We start from the raw sequence: 27,821 nt of genomic DNA on the forward strand, positions 1-27,821 counted from the left end.
TGTGTGTGTGTGTGTGTGTGAGAGAGAGAGAGAGAGAGAGAGAGAGAGAGAGAGAGAGAGAGAGAAAGAGAGAGAGAGAGAAAGAGAGAGACACGTTTGTTCTAAACTGCTGCTCTCAGCACATTAGTGGCTTTTTCACCACGAAGCTCAGAGTAAAGGAAATGTAATGTAACAGCACTATAGTGGCCAACAAGTTGGAAATCAGAAAATAAAATTCTCCCAGATGAAGCTGCTTATCACAGGGCCAGGACAGCTCAACCACAGGGTATTTCTTTTAAAAAGTTCTCCTTCCTTCTTCCTCTTTTTCTGTTCTCCCCTGTCTTCCTCCTCCTTCCTTCCTTTTGACAATTGCTGACTAGACATTATGTATGTGCTGCCTTATTTAATCCACAGGAGAAGCCCTCCTTGGACCCATTACCGTCTTGATCTTACAAATGAAGCAACTGTGATTCAAAATGATGATGAGATGCATTCACCATCATAGAGCCAGTGAGAGGAAGGTTCTCAGAATGGAAAGGCTATTTGCCCTAAATGAGGAAACTGAACTTGGAGCCACAGGACCTGAACCTAAGTTTGCCAATAATATCCCCTATTCTGGAACACAGGATATGCTGCTACCCAACACAGGAGTTACTGGACAGGTGAGTGAGGGGCAATATGCTTACCACAGAGGTAGGACATAGGGATGCCCAAGAAACTTCTTGTTTCCCCTCCATACCCCATCAGAGACCGTGACCAATAGTGTGACTGTCCCTCTCCTGGGTCACTTACCCTGCTCATTATACTTGCACCTGTGGCCCCATCCTGTCCCCATTGGCCGGAGCTTTCTGACTGGGACCTGCAGGTATCCATGGAGGTATCCGTGGGCTTATAGAGACAGTTGGCATTTACACACTGAGACATCTGGGCTCTGGCCCCAGCTTTGCCAGTGATTTGCTGTGCGGTCTATCTCTGGACCTCAGCTCTATCACCTACATCAGAGTTCATCAAACCATGGCCTGGAAGTCAAGTCTGACCCATCACTTGTTTTTGTCCATAAAGTTGTACTGAAACACAGCTACGTCCATTCGTTTCCATATTGTCTAGGCCGATGGTCGGCAAACTGCGGCTTGCGAGCCACATGCGGCTCTTTGGCCCCTTGAGTATGGCTCTTCCTAAGCCTTAGGAGTACCCTAATTAAGTTAATAACAATGTACCTACCTATATAGTTTAAGTTTAAAAAATATGGCTCTCAAAAGAAATTTCAATCGTTGTACTGTTGATATTTGGCTCTATTGACTAATGAGTTTGCTGACCACTGGTCTCGGCTGTTTCCATGATGCATCTGAAAGGACTGCACCTTGGATGTTGAACCGAAGGATGTCTCAGAATCTCCCAGCCACTAACCTTGCCACCCTCAGGTCCACCTTCTGTTCCAGACTCTAGAGAAATTTATCCAAAACACAGATCTAACTCTGTCCCTTTCTTACCTAAACACTTCTAACAGTGGGCATGGGGCTTAACTGAAAATAGGCACAAGGGATATTATTGGGATGGTGGAAATGTTTTAAAACTGGTTTGTGGTGATAATTGCACAACTCAGTGGCTTTACTAAACATCATTGAATTGCACAATTAAAATAAGTGGGTTCTATAATATGTGAATTGTACCTCAAGAGTGTTGTTTATAAAAAAATCTTTCCACAGTCCCAGGTCAGGATGACCTGGAGCTCCGTGGGCTAGGGCTGGCATGCACGCTGTGTCTCAGTCCCCAGTGGGATGAGCAGGGAAAGTGAGAGAGGTGTTTAGGAACTGTGACAGCAATGTGGCACGGCTGTGACATTTTTACTGCCATTTGTAAAACTATAGGTCCACACTGAGTTGGGGAGGGGACTGGTCTTTCACCAGAGAGTGTGTGAGAAGCACTGCTCTAGAGCAGTGAATACAGGTAACGTCCTTGGCCTGGCATTAGGGGCCCACACGACCTCCTTGCCCCTGCAGGCTCCATGCCCTGTATGTCTCCTTTGCAACCTCCCCCTTAGTCCACTTAGATGTCCAAACTCTGCCAAAATCTCTCACCCACTTCCTGAGCCCATGGCTTGCCCTATCCCTAACAACTCAAATGCCTTTCTCTTCCTTCTTCAATAATCACTTATTCACCCTTCCAGACTCGGCCTCAATGTCATCTCCTCTTAGAAGCCATCCTAACTGTCTTTCCCCCCTCAACACCCTCTTCTCCTGGGGTGATCTCTGACTAGTTACCTCCTCTCTCTGAACCTCAACCTCTTCATCTGTAAAACAGGGAAAATCATAGCATTCTTCTCATTGGATAACACTGTCTCCCTCATCAATTCTTGTACAATAGGCTTCAATGTCTATGTTCCTGCAGCATTGTGGGAACTCAAATGCATCTGGCTGTGTTGTCATCATTTATCCATCGGTCTCCTCCTCCAGGGCCTGCTAGAAGGAGAAGCTCAGTAAACATGAGTGGAGCCAGTGAGCGAATGAAGTCCTCTCTCCACTGCACAACTCCAGGCAGGCAAGAGGTGGGTGGGCTTATGGTTAACTTAAAAAAGAAGCCGAGCCATGGAAAAGCCCCTACCTGGTAGAAATGTGGCCAGAAGGTGCTGATGGCCAGCTCTGCCTTCACCCAGCCCTCGGTGACGACGCCGGACACGTTCCAGACGGGGTTCCCCTGGGGCCCGCCGTTCACCTTCACATAGACATTCAAGGCGCCCGGGCTGGACCTGTCGCGGCTGGAGAAGTAGTAATGGAAATCGATGCAGTGCGTGTCATTCTCCTTCAAGGTGGGCAGGAGGAGGTGGGCCTTCTGGCCGGAGGCCCTCCCGGAGCTGTTCACCATCATGAAGGAGCCTGGAGACCCGCCAAGGGGGCAGGAAGGAGACAGGGAGAGAAAGAAAAGCCTCCTGAAAATCGGTCACACCCCTTAACACGGCAGCCAGAAATGGGGTCACTCCAGCAGGGACTGGTTGAGCCTGAGGAAACCACATCTCCTCTCTCAACCTCAGTGCCCTCTTCTGTAATTGGGAATAACAACCCTACTCAACAAGGTGGTTTTAAAAACGAAGAGCTAGTAACATGTACAACGTATTTCTACAAAGTGGATGCTCTGAACACTTACGGAAGAGACATTACATCCAGCACCTCCTGCAGGAAGCATGGCATAAAACCCCAGGAATTTAGTTAACAGCAACCTCCACGGGTAAAATGGGGTGACATATAACCTCACGTAAGCGTTGGCTGTCTCAGTGGAAACAACCTTGGCAATGCGGAAGGTGTCATTGTTCCAACATAGGCCACCGGAGCCTTGCGTTCAGGGCAGGGCACAGCAGAGGAGGGCGTATAAAGCACACGCTGATCCCACTCAGCAAGGACGACCCGGAGGAAACATGGAGAACCGCTGGGAGGTGCTCGGCCTGGGAAGGGGGGCAAGGAATACTAAGCACGTAAGGAGTCCCAGTGGGATGCTAGGTGTCTTATTTATACATCATTCAATTTAATCTCCAGAATGGCCCTGGGGGGCGGGGATTCTCCTGTTATTTAAAGACTGAGTGGCCTGCCCTGGGCCACGCAGACAGGGAGCGATGAGACCCAGATTCGCTCCAGCCTCAAAGTGTATGCTCTCATTACTACTGGCAGCAAACAGAACTAGTCTTTTCAGGACTTAAAAGGCTATTTCCTAGGAAGGAAGGGAGCCTCTTTGGAGTTGCTCTGACAGGTTAAAGGGCTGTTTCCAGTTCTTCACCTCTTCCTGGATTTGTGTCCTTAGCCTCTTGCTTCTCAGAAGAGGCGGAGGGCGTGTCCCCATCCTGTGACTTTGGACTACACTTGCTTTGGTCCAACGATGCTAACAGAACAATCCAAGGGGAGGCTTGCCCTCTTGCACAAATGCCACCTTTCCTGGGAAGAATGCCCCCCTGGTGGCTGCTGCCCCTCAGGTTGGGAGGAGAACAGAGTCACGTGGAGGAGTACTGAGCAGAGGCGGCAGCGAAGAACCAAGCCATGCCACCCCCGCAAGAAGCACAGCCACGCGGCCCACAAGTCCAACCTAGATCAGCAGAACCACACTCGATGCTCGGACCATGAGCGTGAGAGCAAGTGCTCATTGTTGTTAACCCTGGGTTCCCTCTCGGTACTTAAGGCAACATTATTGTGGCAACAGCTCCTTGATGCAGGTGCCTGAGAGGGCAGACTTCTGAAAGGAACCACCAGGAGGCACACTTCAGTGCAAAAGGACCTTCTAAGGCAGCGGTTCTCAACCTGTGGGTCGTGACCCCTTTGAGGGTCGAACGACCCTTTCACAGGGGTCGCCTAAGACCATCGGAAAACACATATATAATCACATATTGTTTTTGTGATTAATCACTATGCTTAATTATGTTCAATTTGTAACAATGAAATTGGGGGTCACCACAACATGAGGAACTGTATTAAAGGGTCGTGGCATTAGGAAGGTTGAGAACCACTGCTCTATGGAGTCGTGGGCTCTGCAGCTGAATTCTAGCCAGTGGGGCCAGGCCTCCACCCTCCCTGACCCCCACTGCTCCATCCTCTCTTATCTTGTCTCTCAAAAGATGGTCCTTGGAGCAGCAGCCCAGCACCCCTGGGAGCATGTAAGAAAAGCAGGACCTTGGGTCCCATCCCAGGCCTACAGAATCCAAGTCTGCATTTGTCAGTATCCTCAGCTGGTTTGTAGGAGGCACATGAAAGTATGAGCATCACCGCTCTATTGTCTTTCCCACCCACCAGCTGCAAAAGCACAGGAACCCAGGAGCCTAAGTGACAGCAGAGCTGCAACCAAAGGAGCCTGGTCCCTGAATGGCCATGAGAAAGCCCACCCACCTACTGAGAACACTCATTTCAGGCCTTTAGTAAACAGGGAATCAACTATGACTGGGTTATTAAGCCATTCAAATTCTGTCATTTATTTTTGCAGCTAGCATTCTCGTTATTGGCACCACCCATGGAGTCCCTACTTTGTACAAGTTCCTTTATTTAGGAAGATGAGATGAGTAATGACAGCTACCAAGCAAAGCTATAAGACACCCCAAATAGGAACATCATTACAAGCAGCATCCTGGGTAAAAAGCAGAAAGAGAGGAGAGAATGGAAAGACTGGGCTCTGAGGATGAATCCTGGAGAAGGAAAGGCATACCCTGGACATTCATTAAGAGAATTTGTGTCGCCGAAACCGGTTTGGCTCAGTGGATAGAGCATCAGCCTGCGGACTGAAGGGTCCCAGGTTCGATTCCGGTCAAGGGCATGTACCTGGGTTGCGGGCACATCCCCGGTAGGAGATGTGCAGGAGGCAGCTGATCGATGTTTCTCTCTCATCGATGTTTCTCTCTCATCGATGTTTCTAACTCTCTATCCCTCTCCCTTCCTCTCTGTAAAAAATCAATAAAATATATTCTCTCTCTCTCTCAATTTGTGTCTTAGATGGGCCAGCGTTGGGTTGGGTCAGGGACGCTTACCATGTTCCCCATCAGCACCCTGGCCCATGATGTCAATTTGTGTAACTTAATGTGCATGCTCTGGCCCTCAGACTAGACAGAAAGGTACGTGTTTTGGTGCGAGGCTCAGAGAAATAGGCTTCTCTCAGGCCACCCTCCATGTTAACCAGATGTTTGATCTGAAGTAGAAACTTGCCCTGTGGTTTGGCCACTCAATACCTGAACTCCCTTCCTGTGTTCGGGGCGCCTCACCAACGTTTGAAGCATGGCCCACGTTCCTCTATCTAAAAGAAAAAGCCGATGCCCACATTCCCAGTCTCCTCGGTCACTAAGACTTGGGCACACGATCTGGGCGCCACCAAGAGGTGCACCCAATCCCAGTGTCTGAACCGGAAGCTAGGAACTAAGTGGACCAGGGCTCAGTGAACCACAGGCTGTGTCGAGAGGGCAGCAGCCAGGAGGAAGGTGCCTCCAGCTGCAGAGGCAGCGATCCCAGTGACTGAGCAGGAAATCCAGTCTTGACACAGAGGCAGGGTGATGAACTCAGCCAGGTGGGTCGGCATCTTCCAGGACTGAGCTAAGCTGAGCTGGGATTTGAACAACAAAAACCTCACCGGCTCATGAGCACATTATGAACCCTGACAGTGGAATCTTATCTGTACCTGCTGGAACTCCAGCTCCTAGCAATACTCCCTATATATCCCCCCAAATCCCCAAGGCACCTTAATGATGGCAACCCCCTGTCCCCGCTGCACGTCCAGGCACAGATCCCTCATCTGCCTTTGCCACCAGTTGTGGTGCCTCAATGACTGGACAGGTCCTCATTAGTGTCTCTTTGCTCTGGGACACACTCGGGGGACACACAGCAGCACTGCTTTAGCCCCGAAATCAACAGGGTTCAAGAGACAGCTCTTTCTGCACACCCCCGTGCCTTCTTTTCCTCCTCCATGCAGATGCACACTCACCTAGCACCAGTTCAGCTCTCACTTCCACTTGGCATCATCCTTTGGGATGGATTTTCTCTCTGTCCATGGCCCTACAGTCAGTCCCTACAACAGGCCCCTCCAGTCTGCAGGACACATGATCCTAACTGCACAGGGTTCACATTTTTCTCTCCTAACGCCCCTTCCCCAGGAATATCCTCAGCCACACCAGGTTAGTATACATCCACAAATATAAATAGAAACTAGGGGGTATATCGCTAAACTCCACACATCAGAGCGTGTGAGCCTGTCCTCTTCCGCAGTCGGGATCCCTCCCATGGAGGTGTGCCTGGTGATGATTTGGGAGAGCATGTCAAATAGAGGGAACAACGCATGCAAATGTACAGGGGCAGGAAGTCACAGCATCCAGCAAGGCAAGCACGGAGTCCTAGGGGAGGGTGGCATCCAGCCAACTCTACAGAGGTGTGGCCACGCCCCCCCAAAAGAAGGGAGCCGGACCTGAGAGCTGAGCACAGACCTGCCGCTTTACAGCCTGTTCGGGAGTGAAGCCCTCAGGCATCAGCGGCTCAGTGGGGCCCGCTTTCATCAACAGGTTGGCTTAATTACTATGATCCCGAGGCTGCCAGTTTCCTGGAGATCAAAAATGAGCCAGTCATTATGCCGGGATCAGTCAGAAGCAAGAAAGAGGAAGACTGTAAATACATTCTCTCTCTCTCTCTCTCTCTCTCTCTCTCTCTCTCTCTCTCTCTCTCTCACACACACACACACACACACACACACACACACATCCACTGACGTGATAAGGGACATAAAACAGCATTAGTTTCCTCATAGTTATTATACATAGCACCGAAAACTGTGAAATTAAACCAGGAAGTGCTCTCCGGCTGGCCATAAATTTTGCATTTTTCCCCCTTCGTGCATAATAACGCCTTGATAAGCGCCCCATTATTGATGTGTCTGCAGCATAGATCCCCCTTTTGGAGGCAAAATGCTTCTCCGTAGCAGATGGCGGCTATTGTGTTTACACATGAGCACCTCACGATTGCATTTCCTCACGTTGGCAGTAAAAAGAAAGCCCAAATTGAGTTTTTAATGGCTTTGCACATTGTTCATTAAGATTACATGAGTGTGCGCAGCGACTGGCAGCTGAGCGCCTGGAGCTCTGAGCGCTCAGAGCGGTCCCTGCAGACAGGTGGTCCCGCCAGCTTCCAGCGCCAGCACCTACGGGAAGGGAGCGGAGGGCTGCGGGGACCAAGTGCTGCCTGAAGCCAAGCAGCTGTGGCGCCATGGAACGAGCCCTCAATTTCCAGTCAGGAAAACTGGGTTTCCGCCCCTCCCTGTCACTTCTTCATTGTATGATCTGAGCAAGTCAGTAAAAGTTTCTGGGCCTCCGTGTTCTCATCTACAGAAGGGGATCATGACAGCTACACGTCAAAGGTTTTTGTTTATCTGTTTCCAGTCAATAGTAAATGAAACATTGGTCTTAACTCAATAAATGTTAATTTCACAATAAACAGCCAGTAGCAGATGATAGGGGGGCCCAATGCAATTTACCACATGTTTAATGTTACTAGTGTTTACGGAAAACTTGGTACATGCCAGGCATTGATCTGAGCATCTCTTAGCATCCCAATGAGGTGGTACCATGTTGTCCCTGCTTTAAAGTAAGGAACTCTGAGGAACAGAGGGGAAGACTTTTTGCCTAAGCAGCCCTCCTCCACTCCACGGTGAGCAGAACAGTGGCTTAAAGATGTCCATGTCGTCATCTGTGGAACCTGTGCATGTCACCTACATGGCAAAGGGGGATTAAGGTTTCAGGTGGAAATAAGGTTGGTAATCAGGTGACTGGAGATGGGGAGGTTATTCTGATCGAGAGAGGCAAGGGAGGCAGAATCAGAGAGGGATTTGAGGATGCTAAGACCCTGACTTTGGAGATGAACATGGGAGCCACAAACCAAGAAATACAAGTGGCCTCGAGAAACCAGAACAGGCAGGCAAACAGAGTTGCCCATAGAAAGGAACACAGCGCCTCCAACTGCTTGATGTTAGCCTGGTGTGACTATGTAGAACTGACCTCCAGAACGATAAGACGAAGACACGGGTGCTGTTGTTATGCTCTAGCAGCAAGGGAAACGAACTCACACTCCAGACTTCCCTGCTTCCAGGATTTTGCTCAGGGCTGGTGTTCCTGAAATCCACACTGCCCAGCCCCATGGTCGTCCTTCACCACTGACTTTCACCCGTGCCCACAGGACACTTATTTCTGCATCGCTTACCCCACACATACCTCTACTACAGCTATTCTGGACAAGGCCTAATTTAAAAGCCCAGAATGATAACATGTAGCTATCTGGTCACAATAAAGGAACAAGGGACACAAAAATCTCAAAAGACTCCACCATAAATTAAGAAAATAGGTGGAAGAGAAGTGCAGAGTTCTGCCAGTAGTATCCTGAAAATGAGCAGTCATTCAGCTAACCACACACATAACAATTTACCAGTCGCCAGAGTAACAAGCATATCAGCATTATCCATATTATCAGTCAAAGCAATCTAATTGTCACGTGTCAAAAAAAGCAAAAAAAGCAAAGACACTTGTTTCTTTTTTTAATACACTGGACAATGGGGAGGAAGGGAGGGTGAGAGAGAGGGAAGGAGTGAAAGAGGGGGAGGGGAAGGAGGGATGAATTACAGGTTAATGGATACATAATGTCTATTTACAACAAGGAAAACAGCGTGCAGTTTCAAAGGAGCTGAGCGCTGAACACCACACCGTGTCAGAGTCAGTCTGCGTGAACAAGCAGCAGCTATTGCTGTAATCATTCATTCAGACCTCAAGTTGGGGTTTGAGCATTTCATATGCAAATCTGTGAAGGCAGTTCTCCAGGAAACAGCTCTCTGATCATCCAGGTGGGTGTGGGTAATGTGGTTTAAAATCAAAATAAACCCAGGTGACTGGTTGTGAGCCGCTGGAAGAGGCTCTATACGTGGGCCTTTCCCCAAAAGACCTGGTACCTGCAGCACCTGCACTCTTCCCCGCCCCTGAGGAGAAGGCGGAGAGAGAAGGAAAGAGGGAGCAAAAAGAGAGAAGAAAGGGAGGAGAATAAGAAGACATAAGGAAAGGAGAAAGGAGAAGAGTAAACACAAAGCAAGCTGAGGAGAGTACTGAGAAAGGGAGAGAGATGGCAGGAGGAGAAGTGGGGAGAAGGGAAAAGGGAGGCAGTGAGGCCGGAGAAATAAAATACAAGTGAGGAAGGAACACTGGGCGGGAGGAAGAGCAGAGAGGAGAAAGGTGATGGACACAAAGCAGAATAAAATCGAAACCATGTACCACCCCTTAACTACTTCTCATCCCCTTCACTCCCCAGACAAAACATTTTCACATTCTCCTCTGGACCTTACAATAATCTTGTGATGAAAACATACCCAGGTAAAATGTTGTGGGGCCCCGCGGGCCTGGGGTTCTCTCAATTTATAACTTCATAACTCACCTCCCCCAACATCTCCGTGTAATATCTTACCATCCCAGGAGGAAAAATAAACGTTATTGAAGGAGAAATAATGGAACCCAACACACGACAGAACGAGAACTTGGCTCCATAAATGGTGACAGATAAGGCCTTGTTTGCGTTGCTTTTTGACATGGGAACTACCCCAACAATGTTGGCAAGGTCAAAGTAGAATTGAAGGGCAGGCCACACCACGCTCCCTCCAGATTCTGACCTCTTCTGTGCACCTGGTGTTAGTCATATGGTGCCTCTGAGAGCGAGGAAGTCTCTCTCCTTTCTCACCTGTAAAATTGCTGAGCAGATAGAGTTTTTGAGGTTCCCTCCAGCTAGGCAAGTCTAAGGTTCCAAGACTTCACAGTCACATGACTGTGACCAGTCAGTGGTGAGTTAGATGCCAGGACTGGCTTGAATTTTCTACCTAGACGCCTTCTAGAGATGGGGAGAGGGAGGAGCAGCCTTTTTCTTTGGGGCTTGCTCCTGGAGATACACCGTAATTTTTGTGTTCCCACAGAATTGCTTTTCTGCTCTAGTCACACCTGCTCATTGATAAGAGCAACAGCTGCAAACACATACCATCACATTTGACTAATACTCATTCATTTAATTCTAATAGTAACCTAGGAGGTAGTCACTATTACCATCCTTCTCTTACAAATGGAGGTACAGAGAGATTAGGTAACTTTCCCAAGGCCACACAGCTCATCGCACAGCCAAAATTCTCACCCAGGAAATTCTAACCATCATTTAGATCTTAGGCTCCACATCACACGTGGGCGTGTTGTATCTGGTGGCGAGGACTGACCCCACATTCCCTGGGGCCCGCTGGCTTTGCCCTGGGGAACTGGTACAGGTAAGAAGAGGGGCAATAAGTGGGAGGAAAGAACCAAAATGAAATCGGTTGTCAAGCTGCTGCCATATTAAGAGCAAAGAGAACAATAGGCTTGTCAGGAACATTTGCAGACCCCAAATTGTTCTTGACATTCATTGGGCTGAGCTTTTTGCTTCTGCAACTCTAAATCGCTAAATCGAAATGACATGGAACTAAAATATATATATGTTTATATATATTTTTAAATCTCCAAACTCTTCCCACATCTTCTGGCATGATAATATTTTGATTAGTTACATTTATGCTCCAATTACACTCGCAGAATGTTCAACTGTGTCTTATATATAGCATGTTTGCCGTGCTCCGTGGAAAATACTGGATTATTACCGCGTATATTTGCAATGGGAAAAGACACGATTGGAAACGGTGTGGGGGCGAGGGGGGCACATGGAGGAAAGCCAAACCAAGAGATGAGGAAGCCTGTTAAAACAGTGCTGTCTTGCCTTCACATTACTAAATTGGGTCACTGCTATTCTTTCCCAAGCTCTAAAATGCCAGGGCTTGGAGAGACAGAAAGCATTAAAATCTACCTTCCCCTCAACTGACACCTTTATCTCCCCCAAAACAACGGGGCCTGACCATGCACCCACTGTGACTACGTACCCACTGACCGGCAAGGTCAACAGTGGGGCTTGCTCCTAGAGAAACACCGTCATTTTTGCTGCCCTTTTATTCTGGAGTGTCCATCTATTTCCCAAAGAGGTCCTTAACCCTGTCCATAGTAATTAAATAAATATATCTGTAATAATAAAAAGGGAATATGGTAATTAGACCGGGCATCTTCTGGATGTCATTCCGGCCGTCCTTCCTGACGAGGCCAGGGCCAGAGGGAAGCCAGCCCAGGTCCTGGGTAAGCCCAGGTCTGGGTGCCGGAGGGAAGCCGGTGCCGGCAGCCGGGGGAAGGAAAACCTACTCTTGCATGGATTTTCATGCATCGGGCCTCTAGTCTATTAATAAAGGTGAAGAGCTCCTCTGAGCTTTGCAAAATGCCTGCCCTGGCGATGCTCTGAGGGCCTTCTTACCATGAGGGCTGGCAAGATGCCATGGCATCATTTCACTCTTCACCAGCAGACCCCCGCTGTGGGTGTTTGGGGCGAGAGTATAACACTACTGAATGCCAATATCAGATGGGCCCCTCTGTGCCATCTGAGCTGTCTGTACCCCAATCCACAGCCCCTCCCTTTAAATCCTCAGACACCGGGACTTACTTTCTCTGTTTGTTCTCCCGACCACTGCCTCCCTAAGTCAGCTAGCACCTCCATGCCTCAGTTTCCCCATGTAGCCCCATGCATGAAGGATAAGCCCTCCAGCAGTTTGTTCAAAAAATCCACTAGAACCAAGCATTCTATAAATTGGATGAAATTGGTTCTGACCTCAAGTATTCCTTGTGCACCCAGTATGTATCCGACACCAGAGAAACAGCAGTCAGCCGGGCAGAGTTTGTGCCCTTGTGGAGAGTACAGACAAGTAAAAGGCCACTACAAGATGTGGGATGTTCTATGATAGGCCGGGCACATGGAGGGGTATTAACCCAGACTGGACTTGGAGGAGGAGGGATAAAAAGAAAGGAAAATTAATGTGCTGGAGCAAATAACCTCCACACTGAGGCCTAGGGTTATTCAGGTGTCAGACAGGTCAAGAGGAAGCAGGAAGAATATTCCTGGCAGATAAAATAGCCTGTTTCAAAGCCAAGAAGAAAGACAGCCTCTAACATGTGGAGGGACTGAAGCAAGTACCTTACAGGCCACTCCTCTAACCTCCCGCCCTCATTTGATAGGTGAGAAACTTGATGTACAGAGAGGTACAGCAACTTGCCCTTAGCCACACAGCCAGGGGGTGGCAGTGCCAGGATTCAAAGTGAGGTGTGTCTGACTCCAAAGTCAGTGCTATTTCTGCCTAAAACAGTGGTTCCCACACTGTAGCATGCACCAGAATCACTCGGAAAGCTTGCCGAAATATGGCTGGATCCCACACCCAGTATGTTGTGGGTGGGGCCTGAGAATGTGCAGTTCGAACAAGTTTCTAAGTGAAGCTGATGGGCCACACTCAGAACTACAGGGCTGGCCAGTCCCTAGTCACCAACCCTGAGAGGCCACAGTCCATAACCTTGGGCTGATGGACAAGCAGTGCTGTCCCTTCTCTCCATCCAGGGCCAGCCAAGATCCTAACTAACCCATTTAAGGAGGTTCTCTCCCACTTTGGGCCATACCCTACACACCTCTCTCAAGGGCAGCAAAGCTCTGGCCATTGGCCATCATACATGAAGGCTCTCAACAAGGTCTCTCCTCGTCAATCATTGCCAATTACCAGGAATATCATTAGACACTTATTGACTCCCCCAAATGTACTCGGGTCTGCATAGAAAATAGCACAATAATTATTCCTCCTCTTTACCATCCTCTAAGGAGCTACAAGAATTTGACAGCTGTTATCCAATTAAACCTGACAGCTTTTTTTTTTTAATATAAATGCATTTCTTGCATCTACAATGGGAAAAGCTATTTCCTTTTTTGAGGTAAGAAGACAAAGAGAGGCCAAATAAGTTAGCCATCATCACTAGGGTCATTTCTTGCCTCCTTTCCCCTGCAGGGTCCGCGGAATAATGTGGGATAAGAACATAGACTCTGGATTTGGACTGCCATATGGAATCCCAGCTCTGCCAACTACCAGCTGTGTGGCCTTTAGCAATCACTTAACCTCTCTGAGCCAGAGTTCCTCCAACTGTAAAATGAGTGTGATGATAGTAATTGTACCTGCCTCATAGGTTCGTCGTGAGAACAAAATGTGTTCATATGTGTAGAATAATGCCCGACACATTGTAAGAACTATGGAAATGTCAGCCGTCACATTCAGCATCGCTGTCAGCGGCATCCCCGAGCCCTCTCGTGGATCTCCAATGAGTGAGATAGTTGGCCCTACAAACCAGCAGGATAAGGTAGGTCCCGGTGTCACCTTCCAGTTGTAAGGACCCCAGGAGGCACCAGGAAGCCAGGGCTCCCCCAAGCGTATGCCCAGGAGCATCTCTCTTTGCCAGTGGACCTCCAAATGCGGTTCCCAAACCAGCTGCATCAGCACCCCCAGAACTGCATAGAAAACCCACTTCCACTGAATCAGAAACTCTGGGGTTAGCCCCGACCTGTGGTCCCACAGCCCGCCAGGTGGTGCCAATGCACTCGCGTTTGAGAACCCCTTTCCTTGCAAACAGGAACCCAGGACCTCAGCCTGATGTGTAGGCCATGATAACCCAGGGGACTCGTGCCAGTTCCTGTCTATTGGATGTTCCCCACATTTTTCAAGAAGGGACAGGTCACCTCAGGTCACAACATCGCAACACCAGTCCACAGCTGGCACTCTGGACCACTGCCCTTCACCACCTCACATGAAACTGCCTCCCACTGCCACTTCCAGGAAGGCCGTGGGCACCACCCCTGCGGGCCAGCCTGGGAGGGGCATTCACTGCCCCAGGAGGTGACCATGGCCGCCTCCGCATGGCAGAGGCAGAAAGAGGAGGGCACTTAGAAACGCTATTCACAAGAATGACATAGGGTCTCCCAGTCCTGCTTGAGTCCTTGAAGCCACCAGGTTGTCCCATCGCTGTCAACTGGGGCCCCTTGAAATCAAGTCCCTGAACCCCTTGACCTTCTTCATGGTCTTCATCCCAATCAGCCACTCTTCCCTTTTATCCTTCTCTTCTCCTCCCGTTTCTAATCCTGTCCACTGTAGATCGGATTCCCTACGTCAATACCCAGCCCCGTCTCCCTTCCTCGTCCCACCTCTCCTATTAAAATCCACTTTGGATGTTGGACTCCTTGACCACAATGCAAACGTCCCTCTCCCCTTGTCACCCTTCCTCCCACTCCTCTCCACCGCCCTCCAGCCGTGGATTCTATGCTCCACACCTTTAAAGAGAACGACCTTGCCAGCCCCACCCAGCTCCCTGGATGGGAAGACAGAGCAGAACAAGATGAAACGACCACATGAAGGGAGCCATGAACTGAAAGCTGTCAGGTGGGCAAGGAGTTATGTACCATTTGCTAGGGCTGCCGGAACAAAGTACCACACACAGGGTGGCTCCAACAACAGAAATGTGCTGTCTCACAGTCCTGAAGGCTAGAGTTAGAAAGTGCAGCGTCAGCAGGGCTGGCTCCTCCTGTGGGTGGAGGGGCGTTCTGTGGCAGTCTACTCCTCTAGCTCCTGGCAGTTTGCCGGCAATCTTTGGCTTTCCTTGGCTTGTATATGCATAACCCCGATCTCTGCTTTCAAATTCATGTGACATTCTTCCTGCATGTGTGTCCCTCTCCAAATTCCCCCTTTTTCGGAAAGACACCAGCCACATTAGATTAGGGGCCCACCTCCTACCATATGACTCATCCAATTCATCTGCAATGGCCCTACTTCCAAATAAGGTCACCTCCTAAGGTGCATCCTAGGGTTAGGAGAGCGACATATGAATCTGAGGGGCAGCTACAATTCAACCCATAACAAGCTTTCCAGAGCCTGATGTGCTCGCCACCCAAAGGGGTGTCTAAGGCAGTGGACACCCTCATCACATGTGGAGATGTGGTGAGCAGTCACTGGTTTTCATTGTCAGGTGAACCTGGGGAAAGCAGAGTAGAGGGAGGGGAGGAAATCGGCCACCATAGAAAGACAACCACACGGACATCTTGAGGTGTTCCTGGCATCAGGGGGGGCGGGGGGAGGGGGTAGGGCTTTCTATGAAGTTGTGGCATTTAATTGGGCTTCTGACTGCAGTTGGTAAACTTTTCTTGAAGAAGCAGCTTCATGAGGGATTGCAACTTATAGTGGATGTGTTTGCTTTGAAGCTACTATACCAGGTGCCATTGGGAAAGATGCGAGCACCCCTCCCCAGGGCTGCCGGTTCACTGATGGCGCCAGTTTGTTCCACAGCGAATGTATTCTGAGTGCCTGTTATGTGCCAGGCCCTGTTGGAGGCCCCGGGAAGGCAGCTGGGAACAAAACAGTCATGATACTTAATCACAGACAATTTGCTGAGATGGAAATTCTTCATGAGAGCTTTGGAAGCAGTTGATAGGGCTTCTGTAGGTGCCCCTCCCAACCCCCAGGGATGGTCACGAGTCTTTTTTCCCATGATTTCCTCATTTTGATGTCTTGATTTTCAGCTAATCTTCTGATGCTCTGAAGTACCTTTTCAGTGATTATTTCCCCCAGGAAGACTCTATGAGTGGTAAATTTTCCTGAGCCCATTGCATTTCTGATTCTGCATTATTTTTATAGTATAGATCATGAGACTGCAAGCAAATTTCTTGAGCCTCAACCCATTCCATTGGAACTGCCATAGTCCCTTGCTTCTCATTTTGCTAATAGGAAAAGGAAGGAAGTCTGGTCCCTTGTCGGTCAGATTCTCTTCTTGGAAACACACCTGGGAAGTAGGTAGGTCGGCACATTCACACCTTAACTCTGAATGTATAGAAGATGCTTTTATCCTGTGGGTTTGTACCTGAGAGCATAGCACAGCGATGATGATGCAGGCTCTGGAGTCACAACCTGCGTCCCAGAACTGCCTGAAGTCACATCCCAGCTCTGCCACTTCCTGTAGTGCATTGTTGGGCAAATTACTTAGATTCTCCATATCTCTGTTTCCCAATCTGCAAAATGGGGATAATAAGAATACCAGCCTCATAGGATCATTGTGATGAACTGAGTTAAAATACGTAATGGCTCGGAACAGAGACTGACAAACTTTTCCCAACGAAGGTCATTGAATGGATACTTTAGGCTTTGTAGTTCATACAGTCTCGCTCAACTCAACTGTCAGAGCCTCACAGTAGCCATGGGCAATAGATAAATGAATGAATGGGGCTGGGTTCCAATAAAACTTTACAAAACAGGTGGCAGAGGCAGCCATGGGCTGTCATTTGCAGACCCCTGACTTAGACAACCAGCAAATACTAGGCTCTCAATATATATTAGCTGGTCTTCTTAACTAGGATTAGATTCACAAGGATGCAGGTTGGATTGTCTCCTACTCGTATGGTCTGGTTCTCTGACATGATGAACAGATGGCGTACATAAAAAAACCCTACCACCCACAGAAATTTTCCTCCCAGCCCACCTACAGCACTCTACTTGTGAAAACTACACCTTCCAAGATGCAACGTGCCGCCACAATTTCCCTGCTAATTTTTGCCAAGTTGTATTTGTGAGTTTCAGCCTCCAGCAAGATGTAAAAAGCAAGGGTGGGAAGGAAAACAATAGAACTCTGAGTGCTTCCGAAAGTCCTGAGCACCCTCTAAAGCAGCGGTTCTCAACCTGTGGGTCGTACAACCCTTTCACAGGGGTCGCCTAAGACCATCGGAAAACATATATATAATGACATACTGTTTTTGTGATTAATCACTATGCTTTAATTATGTTCAATTTGTAACAATGAAAATACATCCTGCATATCAGATATTTACATTACGACTCATAACAGTAGCAAAATGACAGTTATGAAGTAGCAATGAAAATAATTTTATGGTTGGGGGCCACCACAACATGAGGAACTGTATGAAAGGGTCGCGGCATCAGGAAGGTTGAGAACCGCTGCTCTAAAAGAATGTCTGCTCCATTTCAGGTTGGCATAGACCTTGATCTTCTACTAGAGAAATGGGAAAGAATTGAAGCCGCGTTCCACTTTTGTGGGGTCACAGCATAGATGGCTGATTTAACTTTTTTTTTTTTTTTTTTACCATTCCAATTCGTTTCAGATGCTGCCAAAGGGTTGCCTGTTTTAGGGCCATGGCCTTGGCCATTGGTGCTGTCCTCAGGGGAACTTGTATGGAAGCTACAAGAGGCTGGATTCCCAACGATTTAAGGTTTATTCCCAGCCTGGATCCTGAGCATCCTCAGGAGAGTTCCTGAGCCCTGCCCTCTCTTGGGTGGCCACTGTCTCCCTCCAAACATGAGGATCCAATTCTTTATCCACTTCTCGGGCTCTTCGGAGTTTGTCCTCCACCTACACCAAGGGGTAAGTTATACCCCGCTTTTCCCATCATCACCAAAAATGATACATTAGGACTGAGAGCCAAAAGCATAGACAGGTAGGAGCCAAACTTCTGAACTCCTTTAAGGAATTTCTACCTGTTTGGGCTTCAATCCCATCCATATGTTTATATTCATTCATTGATTCATATAGTCATTCTGTGTCCGTCAGAAACATTCACTGAGCAAACATGATGGGCATGGTACCAGGGATGCAGAGCTAAATAATAAACACGGTGTTCCCTCATGGTCCAGAGGGCAGAGGAAACCTCGTGGTGCACTGCCCAGATCCCTCTGTAAAGAAGGTCTTGTTGCTCTAGCCGCTGTGACTTTGATATACCGTCCTCAGCCATCTTCCCCTCCATGCACTGTCTCAGCTGCAGAGAGGGCCTCACCCAAGGCCCGCCCTTCTGGTGCCAGGCACCCAATGACAGATGGTGGCAGGCGTGCAAAGCCCCAGCTGTCCCTGCCCCCTGCAGACTGGGATGGGCTGTTAGTTCCAGAGCAGCCTGGGGGTTGGCTGGTACACTGCCAGGTCTGCATCCCAGCTCAGTGTCTCGCTCTGCCTGCTCCTCCTACCACAACTGCCAGTCCCAGGGGCACTTCCAAACAAACATCTGAACAAACTCCGTCTCTGCTTTGCTTCCCAGAGAACTCAACAATGGGTCTGGCACACAAAGTTACAGAGGGACCTATAATCTGATATATAGAGCACCTGCATTAATCTGAAAAATAATACTGTTATTTTAAATCTTAGAACACATATACTTATGTGAATAGGGGGTTAAGTTTCTTATATTGGACTAGGGGGTTAATTTTTTCTTAAGTTCCCTTTTCAAGGCCTGTGTGAAGTGATTGAGAAGGTGACTCAGCTGTGAATCCAGCAAACAGACCAACCAATAAGCGGGGTCAGACTGACCCACCAGGAGTCAAAACATCATCTCATCAATATCATCTCATCACCTGATGACTAAAGACAGTAGCTGATGTCTGTGGACCCCAGGCCTGCACGTAGCTGCATTCCCATTCCCCTTTATAATCCTGCCCCCTGCACCTTGCTGGAAGACAGGATTTGATGCTTGTAAGCACCCTCTCTGCTTGGTTGGCTAGACTTCTCAATAAACGCCTTATGTGATTCAACCCTGCCTTCGTTATTGGACACAGCGACAGTCCAACCGGGGGTTTCCAGGTAACAAGAGGAGGAACAAATCACTCTGTCTGGGAGGCTTGGAGGTGACATTAGCGTTGGTTCTTAAAATGTCATGTAGGACTATCGCAGATAGAGACAGGGAACAGTCACTTTGAGCAGAGGAAACCCAGTGAGAAAAGACCTGGCAGGTGTCCCCCAGCCAAGTTCCAGAGTCTTTACTATCCTGGTGTGACTGGTGGGTAGGGACATGTGAGCCAGGGTGAAGAATGAAGCCAAGGCCTTCCTGGTCAAACGATGAAGTTGACCATCCACTGGGATCTGGTGAATGTTTTTAAGAAAAACTGAGACATGATAAACCATTCATTTCACAAAGAAAAACCAAATCCACTCTAGAGCATTTGTAGACTCAGACCTTTGCACAGCCATGGAAGGCTGAGCAATGGTAATCAGGGAATTCTCTTCAAGAAATTGCTACATCCAAGAATCTCAGGAAACTTAGTGCCTATAGTTCTGGCTCCTATGGCCCCAAAGTGGGTTCTCAACAAACACAGGCATGACCCTATGTCTGCCGACTGCCCACACCCCAACACGTGCTCTTAGCATCTGGAGACTGTGGCTTCCCAGCTCTTCGGTCTCTGAGGGGCTCACTAACACAGTTCCAGACACTGGGGAAGTAGGAATTCACTATCTGTTGCACCTGAGTCAGGCACCTGCCCACAGAGTGGTCTCCCAGGACTGGCCGGGACTTGGAGAAGGACCCAGCTCATGCAGAGCTAACATAAAGCATCCAGCCCAGTTCACACATAGGATTGGACTAGATTGCCTCAAAAGTGTTCCCCAGTTCCAAATCCTATGATCGTATGAAACAGACTCCGAGGCCTGCAGCCCCTCACCTGTTCAATGTACATGACGGATGGACTGATTTCCAGACGCTTCCAGCTCTCACAGCCTATGGTTTTGAGGTTTCTAGAAAAGCTTGGGCATTAGATTCATGACAAGTAACTAACTCGATAACTGAAATAGTGCCCGCCACCCACGAGAGGAAAATCAGTTTCAACAGGAATCACTTCTCGCCACGAAGGTTTTTAAGGCCGCCTCCTGCTCCTGCTCATGACTCAGCCCTAACCTGTCCCATAATTCCCAGTGCTCCAGCCTCAAAGCTGGATCCGTGGCTCTGCTACTTGCTAGCTACATAACTTAAGCCCTGTTGCACCCTTTTTGGCTTTTTAATTTTTGAAATTAAAGGTATCAAAAAATAGCGAAACCCACAAAAAATAAGATAATAAACATCCAAAGCTCCACTCTCCAGGTTTAACCTCTGTTCATATCTTGACTTTTTTGCTTTGCCAATTTACTTATTGATTCATTGATTAATCCTCACCCCAGGTTATTATTTTTATTGATTTACAGAGAGAGGAAGGGAGAGAGAGAGAAACATTTATGTGAGAGACAAACATAGATCGGTTGCCTCTGGCACATGCCCTGAATAGGGATGCAACCTGCAACCTAAGTATGTGCCCTGACCAGGAATCAAACCTGCAACCTTTTGGCGTATGGGATGACGCTCCAACCAACTGAGCTACCAGGCCGGGGGTGCCTTTTTATTTTTAAAGAAATATCACTTTGTTGTTATTGCAAAAATTAGATACATATTCTTTTTTTAATGTAAATGTATACAGTTTATTTTAAGAAATCATTACCTAATAAAGTTAAACGAGATACATATTCATTTTGAAGAATTCAGGAAATGAGGAAAATACAAAGATCCAAGTTTAAAAAAATCCCAAGTCTCCCCACCCAGAAACAGCCGCCACTGACACACAGCAAATGTCATTGTAAATACCTTGATATAGACAGACAAAGGATGGAGGGGGAATGATTGGATGGACTGAAGAATAGGTAGAAATAATTACTATCGAATGTGGGACAAAATGTTACATGCTACTTTAAATTTTTTTAAAATATATTTTGTTGATTTTTTACAGAGAGAGAGAGGGATAGAGAGTTAGAAACATCGATGAGAGAGAAACATCGATCAGCTGCCTCCTGCACACTCCCTCCTGGGTATGTGCCCGCAACAAAGATACATGCCCTTGACCGGAATCAAACCTGAGACCCTTGAGTCCGCAGGCCAACGCTCTATCCACTGAGCCAAATAGGTTAGGGCTACTTTCAATTTTTTATGGGTTGTATTTATTGTTATTTGTATTTAACAGAAGATAATTAAAACAAAATTGTAGGAAATCTAAACCTTCAAATGTTTCTTTGCCATCAGATATTTGCCAAAAGATCCCTCTGAGGTTAAGGATACTGAGTGTGAAGAAAACATAAAGAGTGTGGAGTAATTATGTTGCCTTTTAACTATTTATTTCCATTTTGCACCGTCTTTAATGACTCCCTGCTGTGAAGGATGACATTAGGACTCTCAGGCTTCCTCTCAGCTCCCCCTCCCCCGCTTCCCATCCCTCAGCTTTAATTGTTGGTGCTGCTATGCTGCCCAGTTTATAACCTTCACATCCTGATCTATAACTGTAATTGCCCAAGTTGTTTATTGTTAGTTTTCTATTTATAGGGAGTCACTCACTACTCATCATCAATCCTTACACCATGAGTTCTGCATTCATAAACCTTTTCTTTTTATTCACTCTTAGTTAGCTGGTCTTGTGATCCAGTATTTTTTTTTCAAGATCTCATGGAAGTCATATTTATTCTGAGTACATTTATTCTTGAGGACAATTGCTTGTTAGCTCTATATCCTGGATATGCTTGGGCTATGCTTTCCTCCAATCATGTCTATTAGACATTATTATACCATTGTCTTCCAAAACCAAATGTTGCCGCACAGAAGTTCGAAGCCAGCCTGGTATTATTTTTCTTCTCCTTGTGGAGGATGTTCATGTGTCTGGAAGCTGCATAATTTCTTTCTTTATCTTTAGATTTAAGAGCTTAACTAGGATATGTTTTGGTGTTCCACATTCTACACCAAGTTTTCCTGCAACACATTATCTTTTCTATCATTTTTTATTGTGGTAAAATAGAAAACATAAAATTTTCAATTTTAACCATTTTTTAGTGTACAAATTAAGTGGCATTAATTACACTCACAATATTGTGCAACCATCACCAATTTTAAGGTGGGACCTCACCCTCAGGGTGACCTTTCCTCCTCTAGCATATCACTGGTCATGTGGTTCAGACTTTCCCCTGATGTCTCCTCTCCTGGCATGTAACCAGTCATATGGTCGACCCCCTAGAGGAGGAACAGGGGGCCAGAGAATGGCTCATAGACTCCCCTACAAGCCGTGCGTGACCACTCCCTTCAGCACTAACCCTAGAGATAACATCTAGGCCTCAGCTGTGTTTCAGCTCCAGGCCCAGAAAAGCAGCAAGGCCTTGAGGGGCAACACCATGGCTGACTTCAGGACCAGCTTGATTAATGGCCCCCTGCCCTGGCACTGACCAATCAGTACAGACCATGACCCTGAAAGGACACACCTGGAAAACTAATGAATATTCCATGGAATCCTCCCTTGAGATCTCCAGATAAAAGTCCTTAAGAGGAAGGACCCAGTGTGTATACTTGCTCACTATCTCTCTTGAGTATGCCCATGCCTCTCTCACCCCCTTCTTACCCCAAGGTTCTATCTCTCTTTTTTTTCCTAAGCTCCAAGGACCATTCTTTGGCCTCTATAATTTGCTTTGTGATCCCACACAGCCCAGCTGACTCACTTCTTCCATGGCTCACTTATTCTACTTCAGTGACTTTCTAAATAAACTTTTGCTTGTCTTTGAGTCTTGGCTCTGAATTCTTTCTTAGCCAAAACTCAAGGACTAAGATCTAACATCTAGTGCAGTTTGCCATTAACATAACCACTAAGCAGTAATACCCCATTCTCCCTACCCCCATCTGGAAACCTCTAAACTACTTTCTCTATGAATTTGCCTATTATACATATCTTACCATTGGAATCCTATAATAATAATAAAAAACCCAAACAATAAAAAGTAGTGGTGAGATGTAGAGAAATTGGAACCGTCCTACAATGCTGATGGGAAAGTAAATGGTGCCCCTGCTTGTAACACACTGTCTTTTGAATTGCAAATTTAGCTTTTTATTCACTTCAGGAATTCTTTCTATTCAGAGGCAGAACAGCATAATCCTGCTCTTTTCAATCACAATTCTGCAATACACACACACACACACACACACACACACACACACACACACACACACAAAGAGTGTACACTTGGACAAGTCAGTATGTCTTCATTTCCTCATCTACAAATTGGAAATACTAATAGTCTTGACCTCATTCATACTCTTGTTGTAAAAAATTAATTACATGTAAATCTCTTTTAAAAAGCTGCCTCATACATAGCCAATTTGAAAGGATTTGTTTTTATCTGCTATATTAGGTTAAGCTATATTATGCTATATATTTGAATAAATCATGTTCTATACGTATACATGTATCTACATATCTATATCTATCTTTGAATAAATCTTCTTTTCCCTTTTAGCTATTTATATATTAATCTTCCCTTCACTGGTTGCATCAGTCTTTCATCTGCATTCATGTGCTCATTAAGACTTCCCCTCATACTTTTTTTCCTGCAGTGTATATTTGATTTGGCGTTTGGCTTATTTCATTTTTGCTGCTCCTAATTTACCTAAGGACTCTTTTATCCTATGAATACTATCTGGGGCCTCAACCTGTTTCTGTTTGTCCCTATTAATATCATTCTGTAAATGTATCACCTCATCTTTTAACTGTTCCTTACCTTATTGACTTTCATATCAAGTTGCTCGGCAAAGTAATTGTGAATAATCCAGCTCTGCTCCTTAATTTATGCCTCTTTCCAGGTTGGAAATATTGTCTTTGCATTCTCTAGCCCCCTGCCTGTTTGCTTGCTTTCCTCCTCCCCGCCCCTCCTCCCACCCCCCTCCTTCTTGCTCTGCTTGGGTGGCTCTGCCTGACATTCTATTTGCTGTGATATATGGCATAGGTGACACCTGACTCTCTCCCACCATAGCAGGGAACAGTTTGTTTTCCCCTTGAAGCTGAAGTTTGAAGATTGAGTATTCTTTGTTTTACCAGATTTCTGTAACCTACAGAAACAGTGACAGGGAGGAGAAAGCTCCGCTAGGGTGGCTTTAAGTCATGGTTAGAATACAGGCGATCTATTTCTTCTTCCTAGATTTTGATAAAATATCCTATGATCAGATTCACTCCACTACTTGCAGATATTTATTCTTAGCCATGAGGAGATATTCTCTTGTTTTCTATTATTTCTCCAATCCATTCTGTAGTCCTGAAGCATTTGTTACCTTCAGAGGGTTAACCACCGCCATAACCTTTCAACCTTTCTCCTTTTACTTGTCTCTACTCCTACTCCTGCCCCCGGCTATTTCTCTTACTCCTTAGATCAGCGGTTCTCAACCTGTGGGTCGAGACCCCTTTAGGGGTCGAATGGCCCTTTCACAGGGGTCTCCTAAGACCATCGGAAAACACATATATAATGACATGTTGTTTTTGTGATTAATCACTATGCTTTAATTATGTTCAATTTGTAACAATGAAATTGGGGGTCACCACAACATGAGGAACTGTATATTAAAGGGTCGCAGCATTGGGAAGGTTGAGAACCACTGCCTTAGATGGACAGGGAAATGAGAACGTTTCCCATTCCACTTGTTTTCCTCCAGATGCGGGAGTATCAGTGAGGAACCTTAGGGTATGCTTTGTAGTGGATGGGGGAGGAGAAGCCCAGCTCTAGCTCTCTACACAACAATGTTTTCTGTTTATTTCCTTACCTACCAGTTTTTAAAGTTTATTACATTTGACTGTTCCCTTTACCTTGTTTAGATGTTGTGGTAATTTTATTTTTATTTTCTTGTATTTTGGTTTGCTCAATTCAATAGTATTGGGCAAGACGAATTCTGTAATACAATTTCTGTCAATGATCTTAAGTGAACATCTGAGTCACGTTTTCCATATGCAAGCTGAGAAAATATTATCATAGTGTACTCACGGATTTTTTTAGGAGTACTAAATTAGATAATATATGTAAATTGCTTTGCAAGCTCTCAAATTTTATATGAAGAGTAAGTTTTCAATAAATGTATTTGTGAATGAAGGAGCTGTTATTGCTCTATGAAAATGAGTTTAGTTATCTAATTCATAGGATTATAAAATGTTAGCCCTTAAAGGAATCCTAGGAATCATGTAGCCAGTGGTTTTACATGGAAGGAAACAAATGCCATGATGTCTTCTTCAGGACTAAGTTTCATCAAGAGGTGAGTGACACAAGAATCCTAGTGTCTGTAATCTGACAGAAAATGTTATTCATGAGAATTCCTCTTGAGACTAACCCCTAAGTGTGAGAAGAAATACATTTACTTTCTTATTTTGCTCAACACCAAGATGGATTTAGGTATGCAGGGATGCAAACAAAGCTTAATTGCTTTCCATAAAATGGAGTCAGAGAAAGGAAGAGTTAAATAAAATCAGAAGTACAGATGAGAATGGACTTTGAAATATAAAAGTTTGATACTAGTTTTCAGTTGTTTCCTCTAAAATATACACTCTCTCATTCTCACACAAAGAATTTTTATAAAATCTATAATACTCACTGATGTTTTCGTAGTACCTTTTTTTGGAAGGCTCTTTATTCACCTTTGTAAAGAATGAGCAGATACACCACATTCATTTACAGAAACTAAAGAATGTGGAGCCACGGAATTATATAGGTTGGTTAGTTGCATCTTCTTGTGTCTGAACACAGCCCTGGAGCAGGGAGCAGGGAGCAGTTTGGGTAGAGGGCTGGCCTGGAGGGGGTTAAGGTTTGTAAGATGACTGAGTGAAGATGAGTTTTAACCTAAAACTCAATGAATTGCCAACAGCAAGGGAGAAAGCAAAGACCAAACCATGATGGAAATCTGCCATGATAAACGGCGACAGAATCAGCAGCAAAAGAAGTTTGCATCATTTGTTTCAGCCCAACAAGAAAGAATTTTTCTGCCAGTCCCAAATCTAGAACTTGTCTGCTTTCCAACATACTTGAGGAGGTTTGCTTAGATATTAAGACCAAATGAAATAGAACACAAAATTTAATAAATATTTTCAGATTCAAATAGCAAACTAATCATTGAAAGTCATATCCCATGGCTTCTCTGAAATAATATAGGAATTTTTTAAGTCTTTAAGTTTAAAAACAATAATGATAACAAGAGGGAGCCTCAGTTGACAGGATTTCTTATCAACCACTTTGGATGCTAAAAAAAATGTCACAATAACTTTAAATTTTGAAGGAAAAGGGGTTTTCCACCAAAAATTGTATACCCAACAGAACTATCAATTAAATCTGACCCAGACATTTGAATCATATAAGCTCTCAAAATTTTCACTTCCCACATATTCTTTCCTTGGGAAAGAATAACTATGAGAATATAGTCTTATTTAGATTGAAAATATTTACTTTGTGAGTTCTCTTTCATTTTGTTTTAATACCAGGCTTCCGCGAGCCTTCTAAGATGTGTTTGGAAGCAAATAAACTTCCAAGCTTGGGCCTGGGGGTGGAGGGAACCTTCTGTGTTGGGCTTAAGCCACTGATATTAATTGTGATGGGACAACTCAGATGAGGGCCATGATGAGTATCTACAAAGATTTAACAATAGGACAGAGGGCTATGGATGTGATAGAGATCTCTCATATAGAAGAGGATGGGTTAATAGTTTAGATGGTATGATAAAGTAAACAGTGGAATGTGAACAAAAGAAAGATTCCATTCAACCTTGAAGCTAGGCGCATTCTTCTCTGAGAACTAGAGAAGATATTCCTGAGTCTGGCAGAAACAAACTCTGATCCTCGCACACTGGCTTTGCAGTGAAACAATCTGCATGGTCATAATAGAAGTGCTATTTATAGGTTTTTCTACTTTCTATAATCATGCAACTATTTGGTCATGAAAGACAAGAACAGTTACAGAGAAAAGTCTAAACATTACCCACCTTGGCCACAAAAGAGTGAAGACAAGGCTGAGAGACAGAAAAGAAGGGGATGAGTGGGGAAGGGGAGAGCACCAATGGCCCTCTCATATGACCCAGGAGATGCTACTGATGGAGCTGGGACAAGAAGTGGAGCCTCAGTATGGTCTCTAAACTGGCCAAGATCACCAGTGGAAGGCATGCAAAGTAACATCTAACTATAATGGGAAGTAGAGGGTGATTTAAGAGGGCAAGTCCTTCTTTCTCTTAACAGAAAACCAGTAGATAATGCATAAGTTAATAAGTCAAGAAAAGCACTTTAAGCAAAGTCTTTACAAATTCAGAGGCAACTATGGGCTCTGGGGGGCAGAGGCTCTAAACAGCATGTGGTGGTTTTTCAATATGAGCCCTTCCCAGCTACTTGGTATCTAAACCATGTTTATTTTTAAGTTTAACAAACCTTGTAAAATGTTTTGAAAACTAAATTTAAAAACCATAAAACAGTCTCATCTATAAATATGTACACAGAAGTTGCTCCCTGAATTTATATATATAGATATATGTGTGTGTGTGTGTGTGTGTATGTATATATGTATATGTATGTATGTATATATATATATGAGCCTAATCTCTGGTGGTTACCATCGAGAGTTTGACCAACCAGGAGTTTGGTCTCTCTCTATGCCATGCACTGACCACAAGGGGGCAGCACAGAAAGAAGAAAGGCCCTGGCCGGCAGCTGGCAGCTAGGGAAGGGAGGCCCCAGCCGGCAGCTGGCAGCCGTTAAGGACCCTACCCATGCACTAATTTCGTGCACTGGGTCTCTAGTATGTAATAATTATACAAAGAAGAAATATATGCATATTCCAGGACAATAAGCTT

At 45.9% G+C, this 27,821-nt stretch overlaps 1 protein-coding gene across 1 annotated transcript in view; it reads right to left on the bottom strand.

The window, feature by feature from the left end:
* The window catches only part of PTPRT (protein tyrosine phosphatase, receptor type T), a 720,009-nt gene that overhangs the window by 646,213 nt on the left and 45,975 nt on the right, over positions 1–27,821 (bottom strand). The window contains exon 2 of the mRNA XM_015563947.1: positions 2,581–2,852. Coding sequence (XP_015419433.1) covers positions 2,581–2,852 — 272 coding nt within the window. The remainder of the gene's footprint in view (positions 1–2,580; positions 2,853–27,821) is intronic.

This window comes from Myotis davidii, unplaced genomic scaffold (genome assembly GCF_000327345.1).
Source record: "Myotis davidii unplaced genomic scaffold, ASM32734v1 scaffold199, whole genome shotgun sequence".
NCBI lineage: Eukaryota > Metazoa > Chordata > Mammalia > Chiroptera > Vespertilionidae > Myotis > Myotis davidii.